We start from the raw sequence: 25,703 nt of genomic DNA, 5'->3' as shown, positions 1-25,703 counted from the left end.
TTCACAATAGTCAAAAGGCAGAAATAACCCAAATGTCATCAGTTGATGAGTGAATAAACAAAATGTGATATATTTCTACAATGGAGTATTACTTGGCCATGAAAAAGAATGAAATACTGATTCATGCTGCAACATGGATGAACCATGAAAACATTATGCTGAATGAAACAAGCCATACACAGAACACCACATATTATATGATTCTGTTTATAAAATTGTCCAGAATGGGCATAGCTACAGAGATGGAAAGTAGATTAGTGGTTATTTAGGGCTAGGAAGGTCAGAGGGTGAGAGCTAAAAGGGTACAGATTTCTTTTGGGGGTGATAGGTATGTTCTAGAATTGATTATGGTATTGATGGCACAACTCTTATGAATATACTAAAAGCCGTTGAGTTACATGCTTTGAATTGATGGATTATATAGTATGTCAGTTATATCTCATGAAAGTTGTAAAAACATACCAATAGACACAAATACTTTATATGACAAATATTTATCTAAACACATATATTATCAGCTGAAACTAGTGTGTTTTATTGTCCTTTCACTTTTTATTTGAAAATAAAGACTTTTAGAGTGCCTGAAAGCTTTTTATGGGAAATTAACTGTTTTCATTTTAATCTCATATATTAGGAAAGCATTTTTTTCATAACCAACACAAAAGTAAATTTTAAAATAGCCTCAAGACCAATTATCAAAAATTCTGAATATGAAATTTCAATTAACCAGGTTCTGCCCTACAGTGTTCCCCTTGTTGGCTTGATATTTTTTTTTCTTTAGTCTTTTTAAAGCAATAAGAAGCTTAAACTCAGGCATGTGCTATGGTGGGTGATATGGAGACATATGACACAAGACTTATGAAGGGTAGGAATTTTCATCAATAATAAGCACATTAATTAAACATTTGAAACATCATCTTCAAAGGGTGTGATAATGGAAGGAGAGAAGGGAAAAAAAATCAAACATACTTCTCTCTCATTATACCAGAATTAGATTGGTAATCGTCTGTGGGGAAAAATAATATCTTCCAAACAAATTCCATAAAAGTGGTGATTAAAGAAAAATGTAAGGAATAAACTCAAACGGACTTGAAAAGGTCGATGGAAGTACCTTGCAAAAGTCAACTTTGCCCTTTATTAATGGTATGTCGAAGTTTGATTCTTAAAGCATTATTTAATGACCAGGTTGTCTCTTCTCTCATTTAATCTTGCAACCAGTTTCTCGGAAGTGCTAGTAATAGAAACTATGATCTCTGACTTAGGATTCTAATTAGAGACACACTGGCTTGTATTTCTCGATGTAGTTATCAGCCTCTGAAGTATCATACCTAGCACAGAAGCCTGGCAGAATGTGTTGTAAATATTGGTCTGCCTCTCATTGTTTGGAGCCACCAGACAGTAAGGCTTTATCAGCTATCAGTTCAACCATTCCCTTGGCTCCAGCCAGGACTTCACTGAAAATACTCCAAGTATTAAGTAGCTCTAAACTGAAAGAATCCACTCCATATGTCAATAGCCCATTTTCCAGTCCCCTCTCCAGTACTGCTCATGTCTTCTTATATATAAACTGCTCAATATCTTCTTATATAAAATAGGTAACTAATAAGAACCTACTGTACAGCACAGGGAACTCTACTCAATGCTCTGTAATAACCTAATGGAAAAAGAATCTAAAAAAGAGTGGATATGTGTATATGTACAACTGATTCACTTTGCTGTGCACCTGAAACTAACACAACATTGTAAATCAACTAGACTCCAGTAAAAATTGATTTAAAAAATAAACATCTTCTTCGTCTTCAGCACATAAGGACTCATTCATATCCAGTCCCGTGTTCGGCCTTGTGGCTACAACAGTGACGGGACAGTCATCGCCCACCTTCGTGGAGCCATTCTCCATCCATCGGTCATCTTTTCTAATTTTGAGGATTATCACTGTAGTCAAAAGAATGACATAAATTATTTTATTGTCTTTGCTAACAAAATAGGAAGTATGAAAAGAATAGTCCATGGCAGCATTCCATAACTTTTTCATTGTGCCTGTAGGCTACTCTGGATATCAGGATTATTACCCACGTGGCAGGCCAGGTTACCCTGAAGAAGTACCCAGGAACTTTGACGCGTATACAGCGGGACTGAGTGAAGAGGAACAGCTGGAGAGAGCGCTAAGAGCCAGCCTCCGGGACCAAGGTAGGAGTTTGGCGCCCTTCACTTTATTTTAAAGTACATACCTCACGTGGTGAGATGTCTGAAAAAGGACTATTTGTAGCAAATTAAACTTTAAATAGTTTATAAAAAGGATATGTAGATGAAAAAATGTGTGCAGATTGTGATTACAAAGAATGGGGTGGGATGCCGTATTCCTAGCAGCTTAAGCTAATAAGGTGCCAGACTATGTATGTATTGTTAAAGTGGTTCTTTTTATAGGTCTGCTGCACTCAGTGCTTTGTCATTAAAGTCAAGGAACCTAAAAAAAAATTCTTAGGTGCATGAAAGAAGGGGTTTACTTTGAAATTCATATCTGTAAAGTAGGCTATATATCGCTGTGTATCAAACTGTTGGCCACAAGCCTTCCTCAAAATCACATGAATAGCTTGTTAAGAATTCAAACTCAGGGTTCCACTGCAGGCCTGCTGAACCAGTCTTCCTGTGGGCAGAGACTAGGAATTTGTATTCTTAACCAACTTTCCAGAAGATCCTTTTACAAACTGATATATGAAAACCGCCGTATTTATTTTGCCATATTTGTTCCGGGGTTTGGGTATTACCGTTTTTAAAAAGCAGTAAAAATCGTCTATTCATTCAATAAACATTTATTAAGGTCTTACTGTGTTTCATGTACTGTGATAAAGAATACAGGAAGGTTAAAAAGTGGAATCTCCCCCCACCACCCAAAGTTCACAATCTCTGGTAGGGGAAATGCATGCTAGATGCCATAAGTAACCGTAATGTCAGGTACCTAGGAGAGGCTTAGGCCGATTGCTAGAGGCAGTGAGAAGGGGTGAGCTCTTCCTTAACTAGATCTACCAGAATTTCACAGAAGAGGCGGCATTCGAGTTGGACCTTCAAGAATGTGTAGGGTTTGCAGAGATGCGGAAGGTCCTTCCAGGCAGGAATCAGTATCTGCTCAGACACAGAAGCAAGCGGTGTGGTCATCCCACCTTCACTTTCGAATGGAGCATTAAGAGAAGAAGGGGAAGAAGAGTGAGCAGCGAGGCTAGGGCCTGATCACAGAGGTCCTAGAATTAAATAGGCCACGTGGAAAATGGATCTGGTCTATGATGTAAATGCCAGTAAGAGTTCTGCACAGGGGAGTGATGAGATCAGACCTGTGTATGTGAATCGGCAGCAGTCATTTCACGAACAAGGATTGAGCACCTCTGGCGGGGGGGTACCAGGCATCACACCAGATGATGGGAATACATAAATTGTGACTACTTGGTGTCTGAATTGAGGGAATACGGTCTTAGCAGCAGCAGTGTGCGTGGAGGGGGTGACCTAGGAAACGGGGAGGAAGAGATAAATTAGTACTTGTCGGGTGAAGAGTATCAGAACTGTGGTCTATCAGTTGTCTGTTACTGGTTAAAATCACCCTGCCACCCATGGCTTAAAACAATACACATTTCCTCTTGCTCCTGTGTGTACGGGTCCACTGGGCCAGGCTTCCGTGACCTCGGCTGGTGTGCTGAGGTGTCTGCAGTGGTCATCTGAGGCTGGCTGCTCTAGGGTGACGTCCTTCACATGCCTGACGGACTGTTGTCTGATGCGATGGTGGAGACTGGGCCGTACATGACTTATCATCCAGCAGGCCAGCCCAGGCTCATTCACAAGGCCTCAGCGCGAGGGTTCCAAGGGAGAGTGTGGAAACAAGTGAGACTTGGGCTGATGCATCGTCAGTTCCGCTGTATTTTGTTACTGAAGCAAAGTCATGAGACCAGACAAGATTCATGGGATAGGGAAATAGACTCCATCTCTTCATGGGAGGAGCTGCAGAGTCACATGGCAAAGGGGCTGCACAGAAGGAGAGGTGGATAATTGGGGCCATTCTTGTAATCACTAGGTTCAGTGGACTACTGGTATTACAATCACTGCAAGCATGCCTTAGCCTCGGAATCCTAACCTCTGGGGGCAGGGCCCCAGAGGCTGTATTTTAACAAATTCTCAAGGTTAGTCCTGTGCACACAGCTGCTTAATCACTCCCAGGTGAGACATGAAGTATTACTGGAGGTGAGGATATTATGTATTTAATTTAATCTGGAACAAGCCATAATCTTAACGGAACTGTGGTCCGATTTGTTATCTTGGATTGTCCATTGCACGTAAATACGATATGCTCTCTTGGATGTAAATCTTAGAAATACAGTAGGAATGTTATCATTGATAAAAATATTAATCCCAGTCTACCACACACACAAAAAAGTTAAGTAAGTCAGGGCAAGCCTACTAATCATGGACTTTGTACAAAACTTTATTTAGTACCACAAAGGGACAACAGGAGGGAATTTTTTGGAGTGATGGAATTATTCTGTATCTTGGTTGTTGTGATGGATACACAACTCTTTGCATTTGTCAAAACTCACCTAACTATATCCCACAAAGAGTACATTTTCCTAAAAAGGAATTTTAAAAGAAGTAAATAAAAATTAACAAGAGACCAATGAAATAACTGGTAGCCTTGCAAAGATCATCAAGCACCGTAAACCACTAGTTAAAAGGTTGTTTAGAAACCGGACGTTGTATAACTGGTTCACTTTGCTGTACACCTGAAGCTAACACAACATTGTACATCAGCTATACTCCAGTAAAAATTTAAAAAAGAAACGGGACATTCACATGGTGATAAAGTATCACCTCATAGAGGACATGCTAATAGGAGTGGCAAACAGAGATTTGACAGTCACCACCTGAATCCAGCGATCAAACGTAGCGGCATCGTTGGTGGGAGGGCGTGATATTGTGTGTCTCCTGATATGATGCCTTATGAGGAACACAGCACCGTCTATGACATATTCTTACTAAAAATGTTTAGCCTGACTCTAATGAAGTCTTCCAATGTAAGGGGTCCATATACAGGAAATACATGGAATAGAGGAATAAGTTGAGAAATCAGATAAAACGTGAGGTTTCTGCAATTCAGTGAGACTGGTCTCCTGCGGGGGATGTGGGAAGAGTATCATAAAAAAAAGCAGGATGTGATTTTATATTAAAAGGAAATAACAAGCAAATATAACATGAGAACCTTGAAAAACTGGTTCTTATAAAAGAAAAATTTTGAGGAAACAGGAGAATTTTGTATTTGGACTAGATATTAGATGTTATTTGGGAAATTAGCTTTCTTTGGTATTATGGACAAGTAGCAGAAGGTCCCTGATTCTTGGGAGATACCCACTGAAGTATTTAGAAGCAAAATAATATGTCTGCAACTTACTTTCAATTTTTAGCCGAAACAACTCTCTCTGCTCTCTCCTTTCCTGTCTCTCTCATTCTTTCACTCACTCACTTCCTCCCTGCATAAGTTCTACATTCAGATAAGTTTGGGAAACTGCAAACTATACCCCCTTGAAGATCCAGAATGGCACTATTATACTGACGATTCTAATTAGTTCTACAATTAAGAAACCAATTTATTAAATTAATGTTTTCCAAACTTATTTGACCACAGAATTTCATTTTCAGTGGATGTTTTAAGAGCATATGGAACTAGTTCCAATAAAACTGATCTGAAGAGACTCCTTGAAGTGCATTATACAGTAACAGGTGACAACAAAGGAAATAGCTTTGCAAATTGTTTATATTAATTTCAATTTTATTTTCCTTAAAACACTTCATGACTGTCTTATTAAGAGTGAGAAACCAAGGAGACATTTTTTTAAATGGCCTTTATTACTTTTTAGCCCTTTTTTCCCGGTGGAAAAATATTTGGTTTGAGTTTATTTTATAAAAGTTGGCCATATGATATGTACTATTTTGAACCTTACTTTTTTTCATTCAGTATTATGTTGTAATCATTTTTTCACACCACTAAAATTTTTTGAACATACAGTTCGTCCATATATTTATATATTTTCTTAAACTTATACCTAAGTCTGTCTTTCTTTCTTTCTTTCTTTCTTTCTTTTTTTCTTTCTTTCTGCAGGGAGAGGTATGCTATTAAAAATAGTATTTTTTATTCTATATTTGTAGAGATTATTATATACTTTTTCTTCTTTAGTCTATTGACATACTAAATCATTTTGATTTTCAAACTTGAAGCAGGTTTGTATTCTCAGGATAAATCTCACCTGGTTGTGATATTTTATGGCCCATCCTGGTGAAAATGCCATGTGCACCTAAAAAGAATGTGTGTTCTGCTCTAGTTGGGTGGAGTGTTTTACAAATGTTAGTTAGATTAATTGAGTTGATAGTGTTGCCCAGATCTCCTAATCCCTATGGATTATCTTGTCTACTGAGCACTGTGAGTATTGTGAATTATATAGAATTACTGTGAGTAATACTGAGTAGGTACTGTATGGTCCCCTCAGTGCATCAAAGACTTCGAATTCCTCTAATGTTACCTTGTTTTTAGGGTGGGGGCTGATTTGCCAGAGTGCCTCTCAATGTCTACTTGAACTTCAGTTGTAAGTCTTTGTGCTGCAGCTGGGATAGGTACTCCATCCCCTCCGTCGCCCCTCCCCCGGTGGCACACTGCTATTACTTGTTAGCCTGTGTTTTTTAGTTTGGTGGTGGAGACCAGTGCCGGGGGGTGCCCTGATTAAGCCTTAGTCCACGCAGTCACTGTGTCCCTCGGTTTGGAGGTGTGGCCTTCTCAGTATCCCTGCCCCTCTCCCCAGTTTAGAGGGTTTTTTTCTTTTTCTCCCCTTCCCTTCTCTAAGCTGCAGGAGGTTTTCACCATTTCCTTAAGGGAAACTTGGCTTTCGCCTTTCTCCCAGGCATTTAAGTCTTTTGTTCCTTAGGGACGATAGGGAAGAAGGATCTAGGCAGCCTTTCATGCAGACCTTTCCTGCAGTGGCTGCTGTTCTTTCCCTCAGGACTGTGCCAGGAATGACAGAGGACAAAGGACACTTTCTCTGGGCTCATATATGTCTTTTGCAAGGGCCACATGAGGTCCTGAGAAGAGCCTGAAAGTGGGTGTGAATTCCTTTGTACTGCATCTCCCAGTATGTTCCGTGTTATATATTCTATGAATAGAATCTTGCCAGCTCACACTCAGCCTTTAGCAGTTTAACAGTTTTGGCTGAATTCTTTTTGTTAGTGTCCAGCAGAGTCTGTCCTAGGTAAGCAAGTGTTCCTATGCTGTTTTAGACTTCTCTCTAGTTGGCTGCCCTACTGCCTCAGCTTTCTGTTGGGTTCAGGAAAAGGTATTGATTTGCAGATTGTCCAGCATTCATGTTTATTGTAAGGATAGTAGTGATGCTTTTTCCTGTTTTCTACATCCTTAGTTTGAATCTGTCATTTACTAGACATAATCTGTCTAGTAATTTATTTATTGGCTTTTTTTAAAAAGTGTGATCATTCCCTCATGAAGTAGGTAGAATCTATAGTCCTTTTTTTAAAAGGCTAGGTAAATGCTTAATTCTTTCTCTTTGATTCCCAGTTTTCAGAGTAAGAAGTTAGTGTAATAGTCATCAATAATACTGAGATTTGAAAGAGCCAACTAATAGAAATTCATTTGGTAGAATGCCAGTCCAGAAAGAGACATCCAGCACCAATTAGTTTCTTTAGTTCAATATATTGGAAGAGTAAATTAAAGAATCAAGGTAACAACTTTTTTAACCTCAGAATTTGCTGTTGTCATATTTCTTAATAGTACCTGGCCATAATTATAAGTCCTAAAGCTCATGCCAGGAATAATAATACCAAAGTAGCCTTTGTAGAAGAAATATCGAAATTCCTATTATTTCAAGAAGCTTGCACATTTACTACCATTAACAGAAATCTTGTCTTGTTCTGTTGGCAGTCTCAGTTCTTATAAACGAATCCAAGAGGCAGCTGATACCACAATAATAGAAAAATTTTGGACGAGAGCCATCTCCTTTCTTTGAGTCAAAAGGCAGATGCCAGCTAGGAACATTAGCTCATTGCATTTTCCTCTCCCCTCTCCCCCACGTCCTTCCATGTATAATTTGTGCCCTTTTTTTTTTTTTTTTTTTTAAATAGCCTGCCACCAAGTTCAGCGGGTGGCTGGGTACAAAGCTGTGTCCTTTTCAACTTCTATCTGCCAGTCTGGAGCATGTGTACTGGTTAAAACTGGAAATCCTCGTGACATGTGGAGTAACGTGTGCTTCTTTTCTTAGACTCTTCTGAAAGGCAAATGGCCACAATCACACTTTGGCTCTCTTGTGAAAATCAAGCAGAGTTGTCACCCACTCCCCACATTGTACAGTTGGGGTTGCTGGCTAGCCATATGTGAAGCTGTGGTGGGACATACAACAAAGGTCTTGGCTTCAGAATGAAACTGGTTGCTGCTTTGTCTCTAAGTCTTTACATGTAAAATTACCAGGAGAGCCATATTGGAAAAGAGTATCTGGGTTCCGAATTAATATCTAGGGCTTTTATTATTAAAAGATCACTTGACAATATCTTTGAATCCTGTTTATAGGCATATATGTTCATAGGGGCCAATTCAGATACATTTTAAATAAAAAGCAGAAAGAGAATTTATTTTAACTGTGTTGTATATTTTGCTTTTTATTGAGGCTACACCAAGGTAAATAAAAATGACATGTCTTGTTTATTGTTGTATGAAAAATTTTGAAAAAAATGGAATAAATTATGTACATGTTCTTTTAATCTTTCATCGTGTGGTACAAAGAGAAAAGGATGGGAATTCAGTGGTCTGAGCTTCAGTCCTGGAATATCAGTGAACTAACCTTACTTGAGGTGTGAGTCACTGGATCTGATCAGACCTTTGTTTTATTATTATTTTTTATAATAAGAGAGTTGAACTGGGTCCTCTTCAAAGCTTCTTCCTCTTCCATTCTGTGGTAATGGACTGAGCAGGACGGGCGTAGCTAGAAAGAGATGCGGGTATTGAAAAATGTCAGGAATATTGGCGAGTGTTTGTCATCTAGGTTTCAGGGCTGACGGATGAAAGATCTTTTCTGGAAGATAAATTCACACAGCTGTCTAAGGCAGATCTAAATTGATAAATACATGCATTTGATGGTGGTATCTGCGTCAGTTGCATGATTATTTGAGCCTTCACTGGCCCAGTGCAGGCATAATGCAGTTGGCGATTTTTAACATATGCAAATGATCACGGCCGGCCTGCCTGGCTTTGCAGGCGTGTTGCAGGCCAGGACAGAAGAGGTACAGCTCATTCCATGTGACCACTTCTTTTTTTTAAGTAATTTGGTGTGTTTTCCCCCAGGAAAACGTTCTCTGTAATGAAAAAGCGCCATCTGCCAGATTCCCTAAAAGCAGTTTCATTGCAGAACACTTCCTTTGGATTATAGGTTCTTACTCCCTTCTCTCTACGTTGGAGATATTCATTTCAGTGAGTAAAGTTTGATATTTGAGACTGTATCTAGATGTGAAATTGTGCATATAAAGAAATGTAAATACATGATGTTTCAAACCTGCGAAAGAACATGTGAATATATCCCAGTCAGGAAAAGAAATAATAAAATAAGTGGACCAGAGTTCTGTTTAGGTCCCTATTGGGAAGGAGCAGGCTTCTGTGGAGGTTTTATACCTAAAAAGATTAACTGTAGCTCAGCCGCTGCTAAAATAATAAAGATAATGATACATGAAATTGAAACATATTTGAGAAATTAACATTAATAGTTCTATGTGAATTTATAATTTTTCCTCCGGCTACCTAACCCCACAATCACCATTTATTGAAAGGGATCATTCAGATGCTAATGAGTAGATTTAGCAATAAAAGTATACACAAACCTCTAATGAATTAATTCCACCTACCCATGTCCCCTTCATCTTCCCCACACGTGGACCCTGTTTTGTGGACTACCAAGTCTTGATGGTTTCGGAAATATTACCTTGCACACTCATCATGTTGCCCTGGATCATTATTCATTCTGTTCCTCAGGAAATCCCAGTTGGAGCCTCTTGTTTGTGTATGGTACTGTTAAGCACTGCAGGGTACGGAAATGAGTAAATCTTGTTCTTTGCTATCAAACCAAAAACATTGTTCTTTCTGCTGAACGACAGGAGGTTTTAGTGACTGACTGACTTCACTTCAGCTACCCAATATATTAGATTTAGGAAAGAGATACAGTAACTTTTGAAATGAGCTGATCACTTTACTTACCCATCTATGAAATTCTCTGCTTCAGCAACTATGATTCCCTAAGTTATGTAAGAATTTTAGAGAATATCAAGTTTACTAATATGATGATTTGGATACTCAAGTCATCTATACAATTTTTAATCTCGAAGTTATTGAGGTGTATATTCAGTGTTTCATAAGATCAAACTTAATTGGAGAAAACTATTAATATAGGTGTGATTAAGAAACTCCATTTCATAAAATGTTTTAATTAGGAAGAGAGATGTCAAATAGTGCGTTAAAATTATAGTGGATTTTACATTCTTATTAATCAAACAATTGAGGGTGTGAAGAGGTTTCTAATTCTCTGTGTCTGTACTAAAATATGAAACCAAACAAAACAGTATCTATTTTTTTATTTTTGAGCTGAAGGCCCAGACTTTGAGACGTTATTTCATAGACTCAGTAGTTGATATTTTCAGTGAATAAAATTTTATTCTTTTTTATTTGAACCTTTCTAATTCCTTTCTAAGCATTGTAAGTACAGATAACGTATACCACCTAACTTTAGCATATAATTTTAAGCACATAACTGCAGTCTTGGGGAGGGACCTATTGTTTGGATCCTTTGCTTAATTTACTTAAATTACTTTTTAAAGTAGATAATGGAGAATGAGACAAGGCTGAACCATTTTCAAACATAACTGGCACTGAGAGTGACCTTAGAGGTCAGCATATCTGACACCTGATCTTACTCAATGAGGAAACAGACTCGGAGAAGTCAAGAGACTTAATATCCCATCATTTATATCTATGGCCCAATTACTGTGGATGGTGTCCTGCCCTGGGGATGCTGTTGTGATGTAGGTTGGGTTCCCCAGGCATGAAGAGCCTGGGGGTCAGGACCTTCCTGGAAGGTGCTAGATTGGATCCACATTTCCTTGGGCTCCTGTGTGTCCACCCTAGAGCAGAGTTGAACCCCTGAATTAGCTCCCACATCCGCCTTCCAGGCTGGCTGCAAATGGACTCTCAGCTTTCTCCTACCGCAGGGACAGAGTCCTCTGGTCTTCAGAAGGGAGAGAGGCAGGTGATGACGTGTGTGAGACTGCTCTGATGTGTGTGTGCTAACACCTGTTAGATGAGTGCTGTGGTTGCCGTGCGATTCTGCTTTTGTTTTGCCATGGGAATAAGCAGCACTCAGCTCCTTTTCAGGAAGTCCTCCCTGAATTCCAGATGTCCCGGGGTGGACAGTGCTGAGGGCCTGAGACAGGTGATGATGGGTCCCTGAACTCGGTTATTATGGTCTTTCAGAATTTGGACAAGCATTTGTCCTGCTGGTTATAAAAGCAGAACATATTCACGGTGGAAAATAATCAATACACATCACCAAAAAGAAGACAAAAAGTGATCCATAACCCCACCAGCCGGAGAAAAACCACATCACATTTGAGGTGTATCCTTGCAGCTACCCATAATACAGGCACCCAGAAGAAACCACTGTAACTAAATGTTCTGGTGAATTCTTTCCAGGTCAACAAGCAGTACCTCTTCCCTCGTGGTTACTGTGCTAGGAAGGTTCACATCCCCACACAGAACCCTACGAAATAAGCATTTGTAATTATAGCCATTGTTTTAGATTGGGAAATAGAAGCACAGAGAAATGAAATGGCTGGCCCGGGGTCACGTTCTGAGTGGTAAACACCAGGCAAGAAGGCCAGACTTCTCTATTCCTAGTCGGGGCCTCTTCAGAAAAAGTGCTTCTAGGCTGTCGTGAATTGTCAGTTATGGAAGAGACCAGCATGATCCTGTCTGTAGCCTTCCACATAGTCAGCCCGCATGGCCGAGCTGGAGTTATGTTTGTGTTTTGGGAGGTGGATTGGCCATTACGATCATCCTGAAATCAGAACACTGAAAACTCTTTGGTAGGTGTGGTCACTATAGAACAGTCTTAGCTACGTTTAAAAAGACAGTATTACTTGTAGAATGACAATGACATTTCTCTTACTGTTGTCCTCACATGATTGGCTAAGTTCTTTTGTTTGGTTGGATTGTCTTTTTTTTTAAGCAAAAATTCCTGACATTAATTAAAAATTGTGAAATAAATAGTTTGTTTAGGGAAAGAATGCCCTTCTTACACAAGAAACTGGCATCTCAGGTACCTAATAGAACACACACCAAAAAAATGCTTCCTATAGACAATCATAAATAATCTGCTGGGCAGTGATTTGTTTCTACCAAAAATCATAGCATATGAGTTTGAAAATACTGTTTTTACTCTGGACAAGTAGTGACATTTGAATTAGGGATATTTGCGTTGTTCATTTAAATAGGACTCAATTTTTCTTCAGTGGCTTCCTTTTTTTTTTTTTTTTTTTTTTTTGCGGTACACGGGCCTCTCACTGTTGTGGCCTCTCCCGTTGCGGAGCACAGGCTCCGGACGCGCAGGCTCAGCGGCCATGGCTCACGGGCCCAGCCGCTCCCCGGCATGCGGGATCTTCCCGGACCGGGGCACAAACCCATGTCCCCTGCATCGGCAGGCGGACTCTCAACCACTGCGCCACCAGGGAAGCCCAGTGGCTTTCTTTTTAGAAAAGAAAAGATTCATAACAAAAAAGAATAAATGTGCTTGCCCTAAGTGCGCTTTAAGACAGAATTTTATGTGGAGCCACCTATCAATACTACACGTGAATCATTCACGTGAGAATTTTTACTGTCGTTTACTCAGCCTCTTGAGTCTCACTCAGAGGTGCACGTGTTCATCCGTTTTGTTGTGTTGTTTTGCTAGTGAGAAAAATCAAGTCATATGTTGGTTTCCATTTATTATAGAATCACAAATAGCTTTCAAAGTGGTCTAGTTTCATCACATGGCAGTTCTCCAGGGATTCAAAACTATTTATAATTCTGTTGAACTTCTTATGGAGAGCCAGATGTGAGAGTCATGCATAATATATATTTATATATCTTCAAGCATCTCAATTAGGGACCAGCAATCTTCCTGTGTCACATCTGTGTTTTTTAAATCTACTTTTGTTGCAAGACAGGACCAAAATTGCACAGCGTTATTAAGATTACTATAAATATTAAGCTGATTAAAATTACATTGTAATCATCTGCTTTGGAAACTCGCAAATGGCCTAATCATGCCCCAATAGGAAATAGGTGAAATAAATCATGATCTAGAATAATACTTAGCCACTAAAAATAGAAGCAGGTTCACAGTGAGTCAAATGAGCAGGATATAGCAGTAGTCTTAGTAGAAACTCATTTATTTTTGTAAGACCTAGTAAATGTACTATAAAAAAGATTGGAATAATATTTAGCAAAATGCCACTCATCCTTATTTCTCAGAAATAAGATTATGGTGACTTACTTTCTTGTTTTGGCTTGACTCCATTTTCTAAAATGTCTGCAAAATCATGGAGAACCTTTATTAAGAAAAAATATGAAAACCTATGCATTGCTAAAAATATTTAATATTGACCTTCCTCTTCTTTGATATTCTCCACAGTGCCATCCCATCAAAGGCATCAGGTCATTTTTTGTAGAGAAATGCAGAGAAAACTACACCTCACACCTTCACCTCCAGCTTCTGTGGGCTACTTATGGTCTGTCAGTGTGTTGAGGGAGATTGCGCAGAGCCGAGCATCCAGACTAGGACCTCGACGTCCTGTCTCCACTTTTCCTGTTTGCTCGTTGCCTTCTTTCCCTTCTCATCTCTACTCCAACCTTCCAGGCTAAAGGTATCCATACACTTTGGGCAAGAAGACCAGTGGTTCCTGTTACTGGTAGCTAGCTCTCCCCTGGCTGCTACAATGATTTCTTTCTTAAGGGTTCCAGAACACACTGGATCCTGTCTTAGTTTGAGGCTGCTTTAGTGCCATGGCACTAGGCATTTCCATTTGACTTTACAGTTTACGAAAGTTAAAGCAGCATACATTTTGTCGAGTGCAGTCCTTTCAGATCGGTTCTGCTTCGTGTCACTGGAAGGTGTGAGGTGATTGGCACTCAGAGGTTTGGGTCGCCAAGGAAAGCGGGGGAGTCTGGCATACTTTCTGGGGAGTCTGGCATTGCTTTCATTGTCACCAGAAAACAATGGGAGTTGACTCTGGAATCATCGCGTTCAGGATTCCCTGCAAATCAACCAAAACAACCCAAAACCCAGTCGTTTTTAATTTTCAGCTCAGTGAGGCTAAAGGGAAACAGTTTGCTTTTGGCTCAGGTGATGCTGAAATAAAACGCAGCTGAGCCCACCGCGGTTAAGGGAGAATAAAGTGTTTCAAATAGGTGTCTTCTAAAAGGAGAGACATCTGTATGGAACACCTGCTGCCTTCATTATAACTTTAAATAAGCTGCGTCTCTGGGGGTTAGAAGGGCCCTTCTTTTGGCACACTGTGCTGTGACAAAGATAAACTTTAAGCCCCAAGTAGTTTACCATTGTGTAGAGGATGCTTTTTGGCGAGACACATGGGGGTGAGGAGGGAAATGAGCCCCTGGCTTAGATAACTCAGGGCCAGCAAGGCCCGTTTTGAGCACAGCTTTTGACACTATGACACTTGTCAGGTTATGACAGTGTTTCCTTACCCCTTGGCAGCCCTAATTATTTGCTAATTATTATCGTCTTAATGTTTTATATATCAGGGAAGCATGGAGACAGTGCTTCTTGCTAAGTGGGCATAGCTGTTTCCTGGACTTCTGGCTTTCTTTGTATGCTTTGAGGAAGGGATCTGAACAGTCACTGTGCAGGCCTGTGTTGATGGCTTGTGTCTCTTATGCTTTTGCTTATTATCACAGGACCAGATGGTCTTGCACGTAGGGACACGGGTGGGTAGAGGGAAAGAGCACCAAGGAATGCCTTTCTCGGAGAGCCTTTCAAACTAGTTGGCATTTGGGCAGTTTCCAGTCCAACCAAGAATGATTTCCATAAGCGGTAGCCGTGAAAACAACCTTGTGGCCCCAGAAGATAATATTTAATCAGCGATGTGGTTCATCTTATTAGCCTGAGGGGGAAATAACTCACCACCAAATTCTACCATGTAATAGATGGGATTGTTTGAAACCCATATCAGAACATCTGCTGTTTTTTAACTGTGCAAACCTAATGCTTTGTCCCCCTAAAGCAGCAGCAGTTGTACAGCTGCTGTGTACCCTGTATCTCTTAGACCTTGACACCAGACAAGGGGACATCTTCAGAGTTAATGAGCAATTAGGATGTTCTTTCCTGTCAATTAACTGGCAGAATAATGAGATCAAATGAGCACTGTCCTTAAAAACACCCAGACTTGTGTTTTCTAAAAAGGGTGTCTTTCTCTGCTGTTTTAGTTACATGAATAGACAAACAACTATTTAACATGGAAATAATTTAAATATTGCACCTACAGCAAACAGAAGAGAGAGGTATACAGACAGGATACTCTTTATTCGAAACTCAGAATTCACAGGTTTTCCTCGAGTGACTGTAATGACGTCATAACATCTGCTATCACCTTAATTATCTTAAAGATTGGCAGGCAAATATTTAGGGAGTGAGCATCCTTTCTCATATGAATGAATGTATCATATCTAAGTTTGGGGCAATCGAGGTATTGATCCTAAATTTGAATTAGTGGGCTCCAGACCATGCGCCATCTAAGGATTTTGGTCTTTCCCTGAATGTGATGAGAAGTTAGTGAAGGGTGTGAACAAAGGGGCAAGGGAAGCAGAGAAAATGGGCAAAGGCCCTGAGATGAGAGGGTGGCCCATTGTAGGTACTGCGATAGTTGTGGCTGCAATATATTTTTCATTGTCGGACCAGAGTGGCAAGATGGGTGGGAATCAGGTTGTGAAAGGCCCGGTATGTTGTTTTTAAGGGTTTTGTACTTGACCCTGGAAACAGGGGAAACCATTGAGACTTTTAAGTAGGGAGGGCAATAAGATGAAATCTGGCTTTTAAGCTCACTCTGCTGTGTGTGGGGATTGGGTTGCAGGGAGAGAGATGGAATTTGAGTGAGTTCCAGCACACCAGGCACCATTATAAGTGACATGTATGCATGTTTAGTGTGTGTGCATGTGTATGCACATGAGTGTGTATGTGCGTGTGTGTTCACTCAATCCAACAACCACCAATGCAGTGTTACTGTTTACCCATTTCAGAGAAGAGACTAAACCGAAGGAAGGCAAACTGTGGTCCCATAGCTAATAAGTGACAGAGCTGAGATTTGAGCACAAGGAGTCTTGGTTCCAGAGTCTATATACTTATTACCCATGACGTCATTTTGCCTTTCATATTGTATTGGTATGGTCATCATCATCATAATTTAATTAATAATTAATATAATTAATCTAAATGCTACTAGTATTTTACTAGCTTAGTGAACTTTTTTTTTGTATTCATACTCATTCCTATTGGAATGAAATTAGAAATTTTAGTGAGTTAGAGTTTTCTGTAAAATATTCATCAGAAAGTTTCAAATTAAGTTTTTCAAGTAGAGGTTATTAATGACTTCTTGGTCAACTTTAAACTTCCTATGGGAATTTCTACTGCAGATTTCATGGTTGAGTGTTTTCAGGGCCTTCAGTGGAGACCTGTGAAAGTCTAGGGAACATGAAATCCCCAGCTGTTTTCCAGCCCCCAGGTAACACTCAGCTAACTATAGATAGAATACTCCAATTCAATGGAAAGTTAGAAAAGACCATATTAAATGAAGGAGAATGGACATTTATGAAAGCTACAGCTCACTGACATCAAGGAGAATTAAATTTATTCGAGCAGTGACCTCACTTGATTTCTGAAAAAAGAATAACCATTGATGTGCAGTGTGTTTCAGTAAATGAATGGTGGGTGCATCCAAGGCCTGTAGGACAATGAAAGGCCAAGCATATAGTTAACCAGCATTTGTTAAGTAACTAGAGGAGGGGTTTCAGAGATTTTGGTAGTTCTCAGTCCTGGCTTCCTGTTACAGTCACCTGGGGAGCTTTTAAAAACGATCAGTGCCGGGGCTTCCCTGGTGGCGCAGTGGTTGAGAGTCCGCCTGCTGATGCAGGGGATGCGGGTTCGTGCCCCGGTCCGGGAGGATCTCACATTACGCGGAGCGGCTGGGCCCGTGAGCCATGGCCGCTGAGCCTGCGCGTCCGGAGCCAGTGCTCCGCAACGGGAGAGGCCACAACAGTGAGAGGCCCGCGTACCGCAAAAAAAAAAAAAAAAAAAAAAATTATCAGTGCCGCTTTTTCCCTCTGAGAAGGCAGCGGAGGCTGACTCTACAGTCATGGCCAAGATTAAGGCTCGAGACCTTCGCGGCAAGAAGAAGGAGCTGCTGAAACAGCTGGAGGACCTGAAAGTGGAGCTGTCCCAGCTACGCGTGGCTAAAGTACCAGGCGGCGCGGCTTCCAAACTCTCCAAGATCCAAGTTGTTTGCAAATCCATCGCCCGTGTACTCACCATCATTAACCAGACTCAGAATGAGAACCTCAGGAAATTCTGTAAGGGCAAGAAGTACAAGCCCCTGCATCTGTGGTCCAAGAAAACGCGTGTCACGTGCCACGTGCCGCCGGCTCAACAAACACGAAGAGAACCTGAAGACCAAGAAGCAGCAGTGGAATGAGCGGCTGTACCCGCTCCGGAAGTACGCGGTCAAGGCCCGAGCATCCAGGTGTCAATAAAACAAACAAACTGGCAAAAAAAAAAAAATTGTCAGTGCCTTGGCCCCCAGTAAATCAGAATATACAGCTGGTGGGGCAGGGGTGAGGGCAGGTGCACAAAGGCGGCAGCGTGGGCCCAGGTACTGGGACTGCTTCATAAGGTCCCCTGGTGATTCTCGCAGGGCTTCAGGTCTATAGGTGGGGAGTTCCTTGAGGGCCACGGAGGGAGGTTCCCATTTCTCTCTGCGCCGCTCTTAAGAAGCTCTAGCAGAAGACAATGGGTACTTTTTTTTTAATTGAAGGTACAGATAGTACCATCCATTTTAGTAGTTACCTAGATTTCTAAATTCTTTCTATGTAATTTTTAGAATATTTGGAAAACCCATATTGTGCCACGTATGAGCAAGGTAGCCATCTCTCTTCCCCCCAAATGAAGATAAACAAAAACCAAATTCTCTGCCTTCAGGGAACTTAGTCAAGTGGAAGAGAGAGTGAGGAAAGGTGGAGGGAGGGAACTAGGAAGGCATCAACAAAAATAGCTATTATCTGGGTGAAACTGTTGCTAATCAAAGAGAAGTGTGACTGATGGTTGGGAATATTTAGGAACGGGATGGATGGATGGAAAGAAGGAAGGAAAAGCTGTGGATGGTTTCCTAATATGTTTCGATGACAAGAAAAGAAACCATTAAGACCGACATATTTCACATACGAATTCTTATTGGAAATCATGCTATTAAGAAATCGTAAAATAGCATGTTTGTTTTTTGTCTATTCTGTTCTCTAGGCTTGTCTTTACTGATGAGGAATGTTAACATAAACATAAAGCAGTGAGTTTTTTGTTTTTTTGCGGTACGCGGGCCTCTCACTGTTGTGGCCTCTCCCGTTGCGGAGCACAGGCTCTGGATGCGCAGGCTCAGCGGCCATGTATCACGGGCCCAGCCGCTGCGTGGCACGTGGGATCCTCCCGGACCGGGGCACGAACCCGTGTCCCCTGCATTGGCAGGCGGACTCTCAACCACTGCGCCACCAGAGAAACCCAAGCAGTAAGTTTTAATGATTATTGCTCAGAGTGTGCTTTCTTTTTTAATTATTTTGCCTTTTAACATGTTTCTTATTACAGAGGAATGAGATTCTTTTTCAGGCCTTCTAGTGGTTAGGAAGTTTGCAATTCACGAAAGCACCAATTACAGACGATTATAACCTGACAGCACAACTGCCATTTGAGGAGAGCTCAGTTGACACTTTCAGCAACTGTGCAAACAACCTTAGCCTAAGAGCCCTGTGGCAGCGGTTTGGCCTTATAAGAATTACAGATTTCTTGTTAATATAGTTATTCTTAGATTATAACTCTGTAAGAGCCTTAGAAACGGCCTGGTCCTGACCACCTTGGCACACTGCACCCTAGAAAGAGAGGGTGTTGGCTAGAGCCACACGGCTTAAGCGTCCCTTAGCTAGTGCTGGAGTCTGCATCATTGTACTCCCCATTCGGAGCTGTTTTTACCATATCCCCCAAGTTCATTTTTAAGCATCATATGCAATCAAAAAAATAAACGGGGTTATTCGCAGAGTAACAGTGCACATTCTGACCATTACTACCACACATCCCCCACTACCTGTCAGTAAGATCCTTTGGTACCTGCATTTGCTTCGAGAACTGTCTAGTGAGCAACTAGAGTAGAGGGGGTAAGCTCTACCCTTTAAAGTAAGTTTTCAGGGACTCCAGGGAGCAGCTGGGAGCCGCTTGCTGTCTAACATGACATTGGGAACTCTAGCAGATTTACCAGCGTCTTGCATTTAACCGAGCTTTCTTGTGAATGGATCCAGAACATCCTACAACTAGGTCTTCTTTTTATGCACTGATTATTTTGATGCTGTGGAGTTTTGGCCAGATTGATCTTTAAGGTATCACATAATTTTTAAGACAAAAGTAGGAGTCATCAACTTACATTTTATTAGTCTAGTTTTATAACATTTGTACAGAAATGGGTTTTTAATTGAAATCAAGTTTAGCATCGACATCTTGCTGCATGCAGAAACATTAGCTTTTTGAATTGGGAGGGACCCTAGGAGATGCTTCTCATTCATTCCCCAAATGCTCCCTGCAGCCTCCATGAGTCGGGCCATCTTCACACTGTCAGAAATGTGTGTCTCTGGAAGACAAAGCATAAAACGAGAATAATTTTCTCTTTTGTGGACCGTTGCCAAGTTGGTACTTAACAGGATTAAAAAATTGATTAACCGGCTTTAATTTAAAATTGTCTTATGGTAGTTATTTTATGGTAGTTATCAGGTAAAGTTTACCTAGCCAGCCGGAACAAGCTTTGCCTATCAAGAATTTGATGACTGTGTTTTTAAATATATGTAAAGGTGGGGGGAAGGAAAAAAGGTAGGAAGAGCTTAGAGTCTGTTTCCCCCGCAGTCTGTGATGAAGCCCTTTGCAGCCTGGCGTTCACGCCTTGACACAGTGTGGGCTTCGCAGCCATTCAGGCCCCAGTTGGAATCCCAGCTGTCTTTCCTTCACCAGTGAACAAGGTAATTAGGGGATTTATGGGGATTCTGTGGCTGGGGAGTTAAACCCTCCTCTTGGGGCTGTGGTGACGGCCGCTTGAGACAGGGCATGAGGACACCCTTCCCAGAGAAGGCCCTCGATAGATCCTCTTCATTTCCCTTTCTCCTCTTTCACATGTGCTCTCTCCACTCATCTTAGGTCACTTACTAAAATTTTTCTTTTGGCATTTATTTCCATGTCTCAGAGATTCCTCCAAAAAGATAATAATGGTAATGAATGCTTAAGCACTAATATTTAGCAAGCCTCTTTTATGTACCAGGCACAGCAAGTGCCTTTCATGCATTTTTTAAAATTTACTTTTTACAAGGACTCATGAGGTAGGGCACAATTGAAGCTTAAAAATTAAATGTAATAGGCCTGGATTCATACCTCGACTCTATCTGACTCCAAAGCACTGCGTCCTGTTCCAAGGATCTCGTTCTTGGAGCTCGAAATTCTGTTTCTGCTGCCATCCCAGGTGATGATTATGAAAACAGTAACAGCCAGCACGTAGCTTGTGCTGGGCACCGCTCTAAGCCCTTTATATATGTTGACATTTAAGGCTCACCACAGCCCTCTACAAGTTCTATTGCTGTCCCCATTTTTCAGATGAGCAAACCAAGGCACAGAGAGGCTTAGTAACTTGTCCATTTACCCAAGGTCACACAGAGTTAAAACTGGGTCTCAAACTCTAGTTTTTAATCCCCCAGCTGTCCTTCCCGTTTCACTTAAGCAGTTCTCAAAACTTGTTTTACACTAGATCTCAGACTAATCAAAGACGAGACAGGAACTCTCTCTTGCTCAACTTAACCATCCCTGCTACTCTACTTTTCCAGTAACTTGCAGAATTTTTTCCTTATTCTTGCTACAGTCCTTCTAAAGTAGTGATATATTGAATATTTCGTCCAAACGCTAAACCAAGAATAATGCCTAAGCAAGGAAGAACAAATTCATTAACTAGGAATCCATTTACAGTCAATCCCCAGGGCTCATTGTGCAGTCAGTGCTTCTGCATCATTTAGAGTTGCTAATAAATGAAGGCCTTTGCATCTTTCCAAGTGTCTTCATATTTACCAGTCTCGTATTTTACCATAGGAAGCGGCTTCAACAAGCATATTAATGTGTTGACAGTTCTAATTAATACAAGTAATTAGTCCTGACAGTAGAACTGTGAAAAGAAGACCCATTCATAAATTTGCTAATTATGTCACTCTGCTCAGAATTTAATCGCAGTCTAGTCTTTAATCATTTCTGTATATGGGCAAAAGGCCAGCTCACTAAATTCTTCAGACTTTCACATTTACTTCTGATAAAGGAATTTTATCAAAGTTAATTTATCTTTGGAACTTAATATTCCAGTATGCAGGAATTGGTGAGGAACAGAGCTCCTTCTGGAGAGAAATAAACAGGAGAATGGGAAAAACCAGGCAAGGAAGGAAGGAGGTAGGAAGAAGTCATCGAGGGCGTCCATATGCTTTCTTACATATCTAAGTCTACAAGGTTTTGTGCACTAATATATTGATGTTTTTCTAAAAACTAAGGTAGTTTTATTTAGGCTGTTGGTATATTTGTGGTACAGAAAATTTGAAGACAGTTTGTTACTTGGATCCCAAGTTGAGCCCTCCTCTCTCTGATGTAAATAGTGTACATTTGCAGGCATGTTTGTTCTGGAGCAGGGTTTTTCAACCTGAGCAGTATTGACATTTGGGGCTGAATAATTCCTTGTTGGGGTGGAGCTGTCCTGTGCATTGTGGGATGTTGAATAGCATTCGGCCTCTACCCACCAGATGCTCGTGCACCCTTCCTCCCAGTTGTGACGGCCAAAAGTATCTACAGACATTGCCAGTTCTCCCTTAGGGGGCAAAATCTGTTGAGAACCACCACACCAGAGGGTAAGTTTAGATGATAAAGAATCAGGTAAACTTGTGTATAGGACACTTACATAGAATCAGTTATAGCAAAATCAATAAAATCAAGCACATTACTTGGAAGTGATTTAGTGGCAGGAAATCCAGATTTGGAATGATATTCCTTGAATTTCAGTACCTCCTTCTTACCTTTTCAATGTAAAGGTCCCTCTGGTTCTCTCTGATAGCAAGTAGGGTAGCACTTGGTACCCTGGTAGTAGAGTGGTTGTATCTAAAACTCCTTTGCTTCTTGTGTTAAATACACTGGGCTCTTAGCTTTCATGGACTTAGTATGTAGTGTTTCGACCACTTTTAGGTGACCTTAAAGTTCTGGGTACTCAGCTGCAGGTGTTCTTTGTTCCCCTTTCCAGTCCATTAATTCCTTCCCTTCTTGTCTTACTTGCCTCCATCCAGTGCTTAGATTTCCAGTCCTTTGTTTCAGTTACTCTCTTACAAATACCTTCCGTGCCCTTGTTGCTCAGTCCTTCGTCCACCTATATGGAAAAATTCCACAGACTTAGATGAGCCCAGCCCCTAGGCTTCTCGGACCCTGCACCTGGCAGCTGAGCCCAATTGGAGACTGTGCCCCAACAGAGTAAACTGAGTCTATTACAAATGATATCAACATCTCACCTGTCCTCGACTTCCCCCCAAAAATAGAATCCACCTGTAGGTAATGCCCTCAACGTCCCATGATGAAAACTACAAACTTACCTGTCTCCACCCCCATACTGAACTTGTCCCTCCTAATAGCTGGGCAGGGAAGTCTCTTTCCTCTTACCGAAAGCTAATCCTTTCCCTGTCCTAACTTCTCAGGAAAAGCTCTTGTTACTGATTATCCCCCTTTCCCTCTGTCTTCAGCTTCTGAATGTTTACCAGATCCTTCCTGTCAATATTGAAACCTACTCGAGTCTCTTTCCACACTCATCCCCAAAGAGAGAGAGACCAACAGCACAACTGCCTTTCATTCACCACCTTTCCTTTCCACTTACGGTCTGCAGAGTCTCCACTTCTTCAGTCGTGCTGCTGACCCCCGTTACTCTCATGAAACCGTTCTAGCCAAGTTCCCCAGCGGCCTCAATGTTGCTAAGGCCCGGAGACACTTCTCTTCCCCAGGTTTACTTAACATAACTATCCACTCCTTGAAACCCTCCTTTTTTCTACCCTCCTGGCTTTCCCACTACTGCTCTGACCTCTTTCCTTGGTCTCCTTTGCAGGCTCACCTGCCTCTACTCTACCTTGGAATATCAGTTTTCCTAATGACTTCATTCTTGGACCTCTTTTCTTAAGGCTTTAGTTACGATTTATACTTCAAATTTATCTTCCCAGCCCAGATCTCTTTCTGAAATTATATCAATATATAAATGAACTCAAGGACATCTCAAATGCAGCATGTACTTACCTTTTCCACCTCCCCAACTTGTTCCTCGTCAGGTGTTACCTCCTGGGTGTTGTCAGTAACCAGGTGATCTTGATGCTAAGTCAAAACATGTCTCAAATCCACATCCGCTAGTCTGGGCCACTGTTACGACTGGACGGTGGGAGGTGAGGACAGAGAGGTTTAAGAGCCAGCTCACACAGGGCCTTTCAGGCCGGCAGAAGGACTTTGGTTTTTCTCTAAGTGAGATGGGAGCCTTTAGAGGGTTTTGAGCACAGAGTATCATAATTTAACTTAATTTCTTAAAGGCTCACTGGGGCTACTGTGTTGAGAATAGTCTGTGGGGCAGCATAGTGGGGTGAATGCTGACCCCCAAAAGAGCTGTGCCCCCAGAGCCTTAGAATGCAACTGTATTTGGAGTAAGAGTCTTTGCAGATGTAATGAAAATGACACTGGCAAGGTGAGGTCATCCTGATGAGGGTAGGCCCTAAACCCAATGATAGGTGTGCTGATGAGAGAGGGCAAAGGAGAAGATAGACACAGAGGGATAGGCCATGTGAAGACAGAGGCAGAGGGCAGCAGCAGGAAGACCAGTTAGGAGCCTGTTGCAGTAACCCAGGCAAGGGAGGACCACAGCTCCCACCCGACGGCAGCCGTGGAGGAGGTGCGTGGCAGTTAGCTTCTGGGTACATTTCAGAGGTAGAGCAGAAGGATTCTTTGACAGAATGGTGGGGATTGTGAGAGAAAGAGAAGTGAAGGGGGAATAAAGTTTTGGGCTGAGGGCACTGGAAAGTTGGAGTTTCCATTAATCTGAACATGCAGATAGAGCAGGTTTGCAGGGAAAAAAATGGAGTTCAGTCTTGGACCTGGAGAGAGTGACAGGTTTATGAGAGTTCCATGTGGGGATGGAGTAGGTAGTTCTGTATGAGAGCAGATGACAGGTATGGTCTGGAAATAAAAATCTGGTAGTCATCGGCATGATATAAATGGTATTTAAATTCATGAAAGTGGGTGGAATCGCCAAGGGAGTGAGTAAAGATGGAGAAGAGGGTCAAAGCCTGAGCACTGGGGTCTCCAACATAAAGAGGTCAGAGAGAAAAAGAGGTACCAGCGAAGGAGAGGGAGAAGAAGGAACCAGTGAAGCAGGGTGGAAAACCGGAGAAAAAGAGAGCAGGTGGTCCTAGAAGACAAGAATCTTTTTCTAGGAGGAAAGAGTGTCCATCTGTGCCAAATGCCCCAGTGGTCCCAGGCAGATGAGGACTTGAGAAATGATCCGTGGATTTAGCAACACGGAGGTTAGCAATAGCCTTGCCAGGAGCTGTTTCAGGAAGTGAACAGTTGATGGTGCAATATAGACCCTACTTTTGTCCTTTGTTCCACCAGAGTTAAAACAGAGGCCCTGAGCTTCTAAAGGCTTTGAGCTTCTTAATCCCCACCCCCACCCCTGTGAAAGAATAAAAAGAAGGATTCTGGGCTTCCCTGGTGGCGCAGTGGTTAAGAGTCTGCCTGCCGATGCAGGGGACACATGTTCGTGCCCCGGTCCGGGAAGATCCCACGTGCCGCGGAGCGGCTGGGCCCGTGAGCCATGGCCGCTGAGCCTGCACGTCCGGAGCCTGTGCTCCGCAACGGGAGAGGCCCGCGTACCGCAAAAAAAAAAAAAGGATTCTGATGACTCCTGTAGCCTGCGCTACTGCTGCTGGGTTCCCCAGCCTTAGTTTAACTAGTGTTAAATAAATAAGTCCCTGATGCTGCTCATCCTAAGCTACAGAGAATCGCCCACGTGAGAAGCAACGTAATCACAAAGGAACATTTGCCTTTGATTTGGACCATCTGGCCTTGTGCTTTTTCAGTGTAAGGCTAATAATGGAAATTATTTTCCCTGCCTGTAGTACCTGACGTGTGTTGGAGGGGTTTCTCCTAGGGGTCCCTCTCAGCGGCTCCAGAGCATCACTGTCCTATAGAACTCTCTGCAGTGATGGGCATGGTCTTTATCTTCAGTGTCCGACATGGTAGCCACTAGCCACA

The 25,703-nt window shown here is 41.7% G+C and overlaps 1 protein-coding gene and 1 pseudogene across 11 annotated transcripts in view; both read left to right on the top strand.

The window, feature by feature from the left end:
• The window catches only part of RHBDD1 (rhomboid domain containing 1), a 115,109-nt gene that overhangs the window by 63,600 nt on the left and 25,806 nt on the right, over positions 1-25,703 (top strand). For all 11 annotated transcript variants that reach the window (XM_073807196.1, XM_073807195.1, XM_073807190.1 and 8 more), the window contains one exon: positions 2,047-2,190. In XM_073807196.1, coding sequence (XP_073663297.1) covers positions 2,047-2,190 — 144 coding nt within the window. The remainder of the gene's footprint in view (positions 1-2,046; positions 2,191-25,703) is intronic.
• Positions 17,423-17,894, top strand: LOC101339511 (large ribosomal subunit protein uL29 pseudogene; annotated as a pseudogene).

Source organism: Tursiops truncatus, chromosome 7, assembly GCF_011762595.2.
Source record: "Tursiops truncatus isolate mTurTru1 chromosome 7, mTurTru1.mat.Y, whole genome shotgun sequence".
NCBI lineage: Eukaryota > Metazoa > Chordata > Mammalia > Artiodactyla > Delphinidae > Tursiops > Tursiops truncatus.
This window is presented reverse-complemented; position numbering and strand designations above follow the sequence as displayed.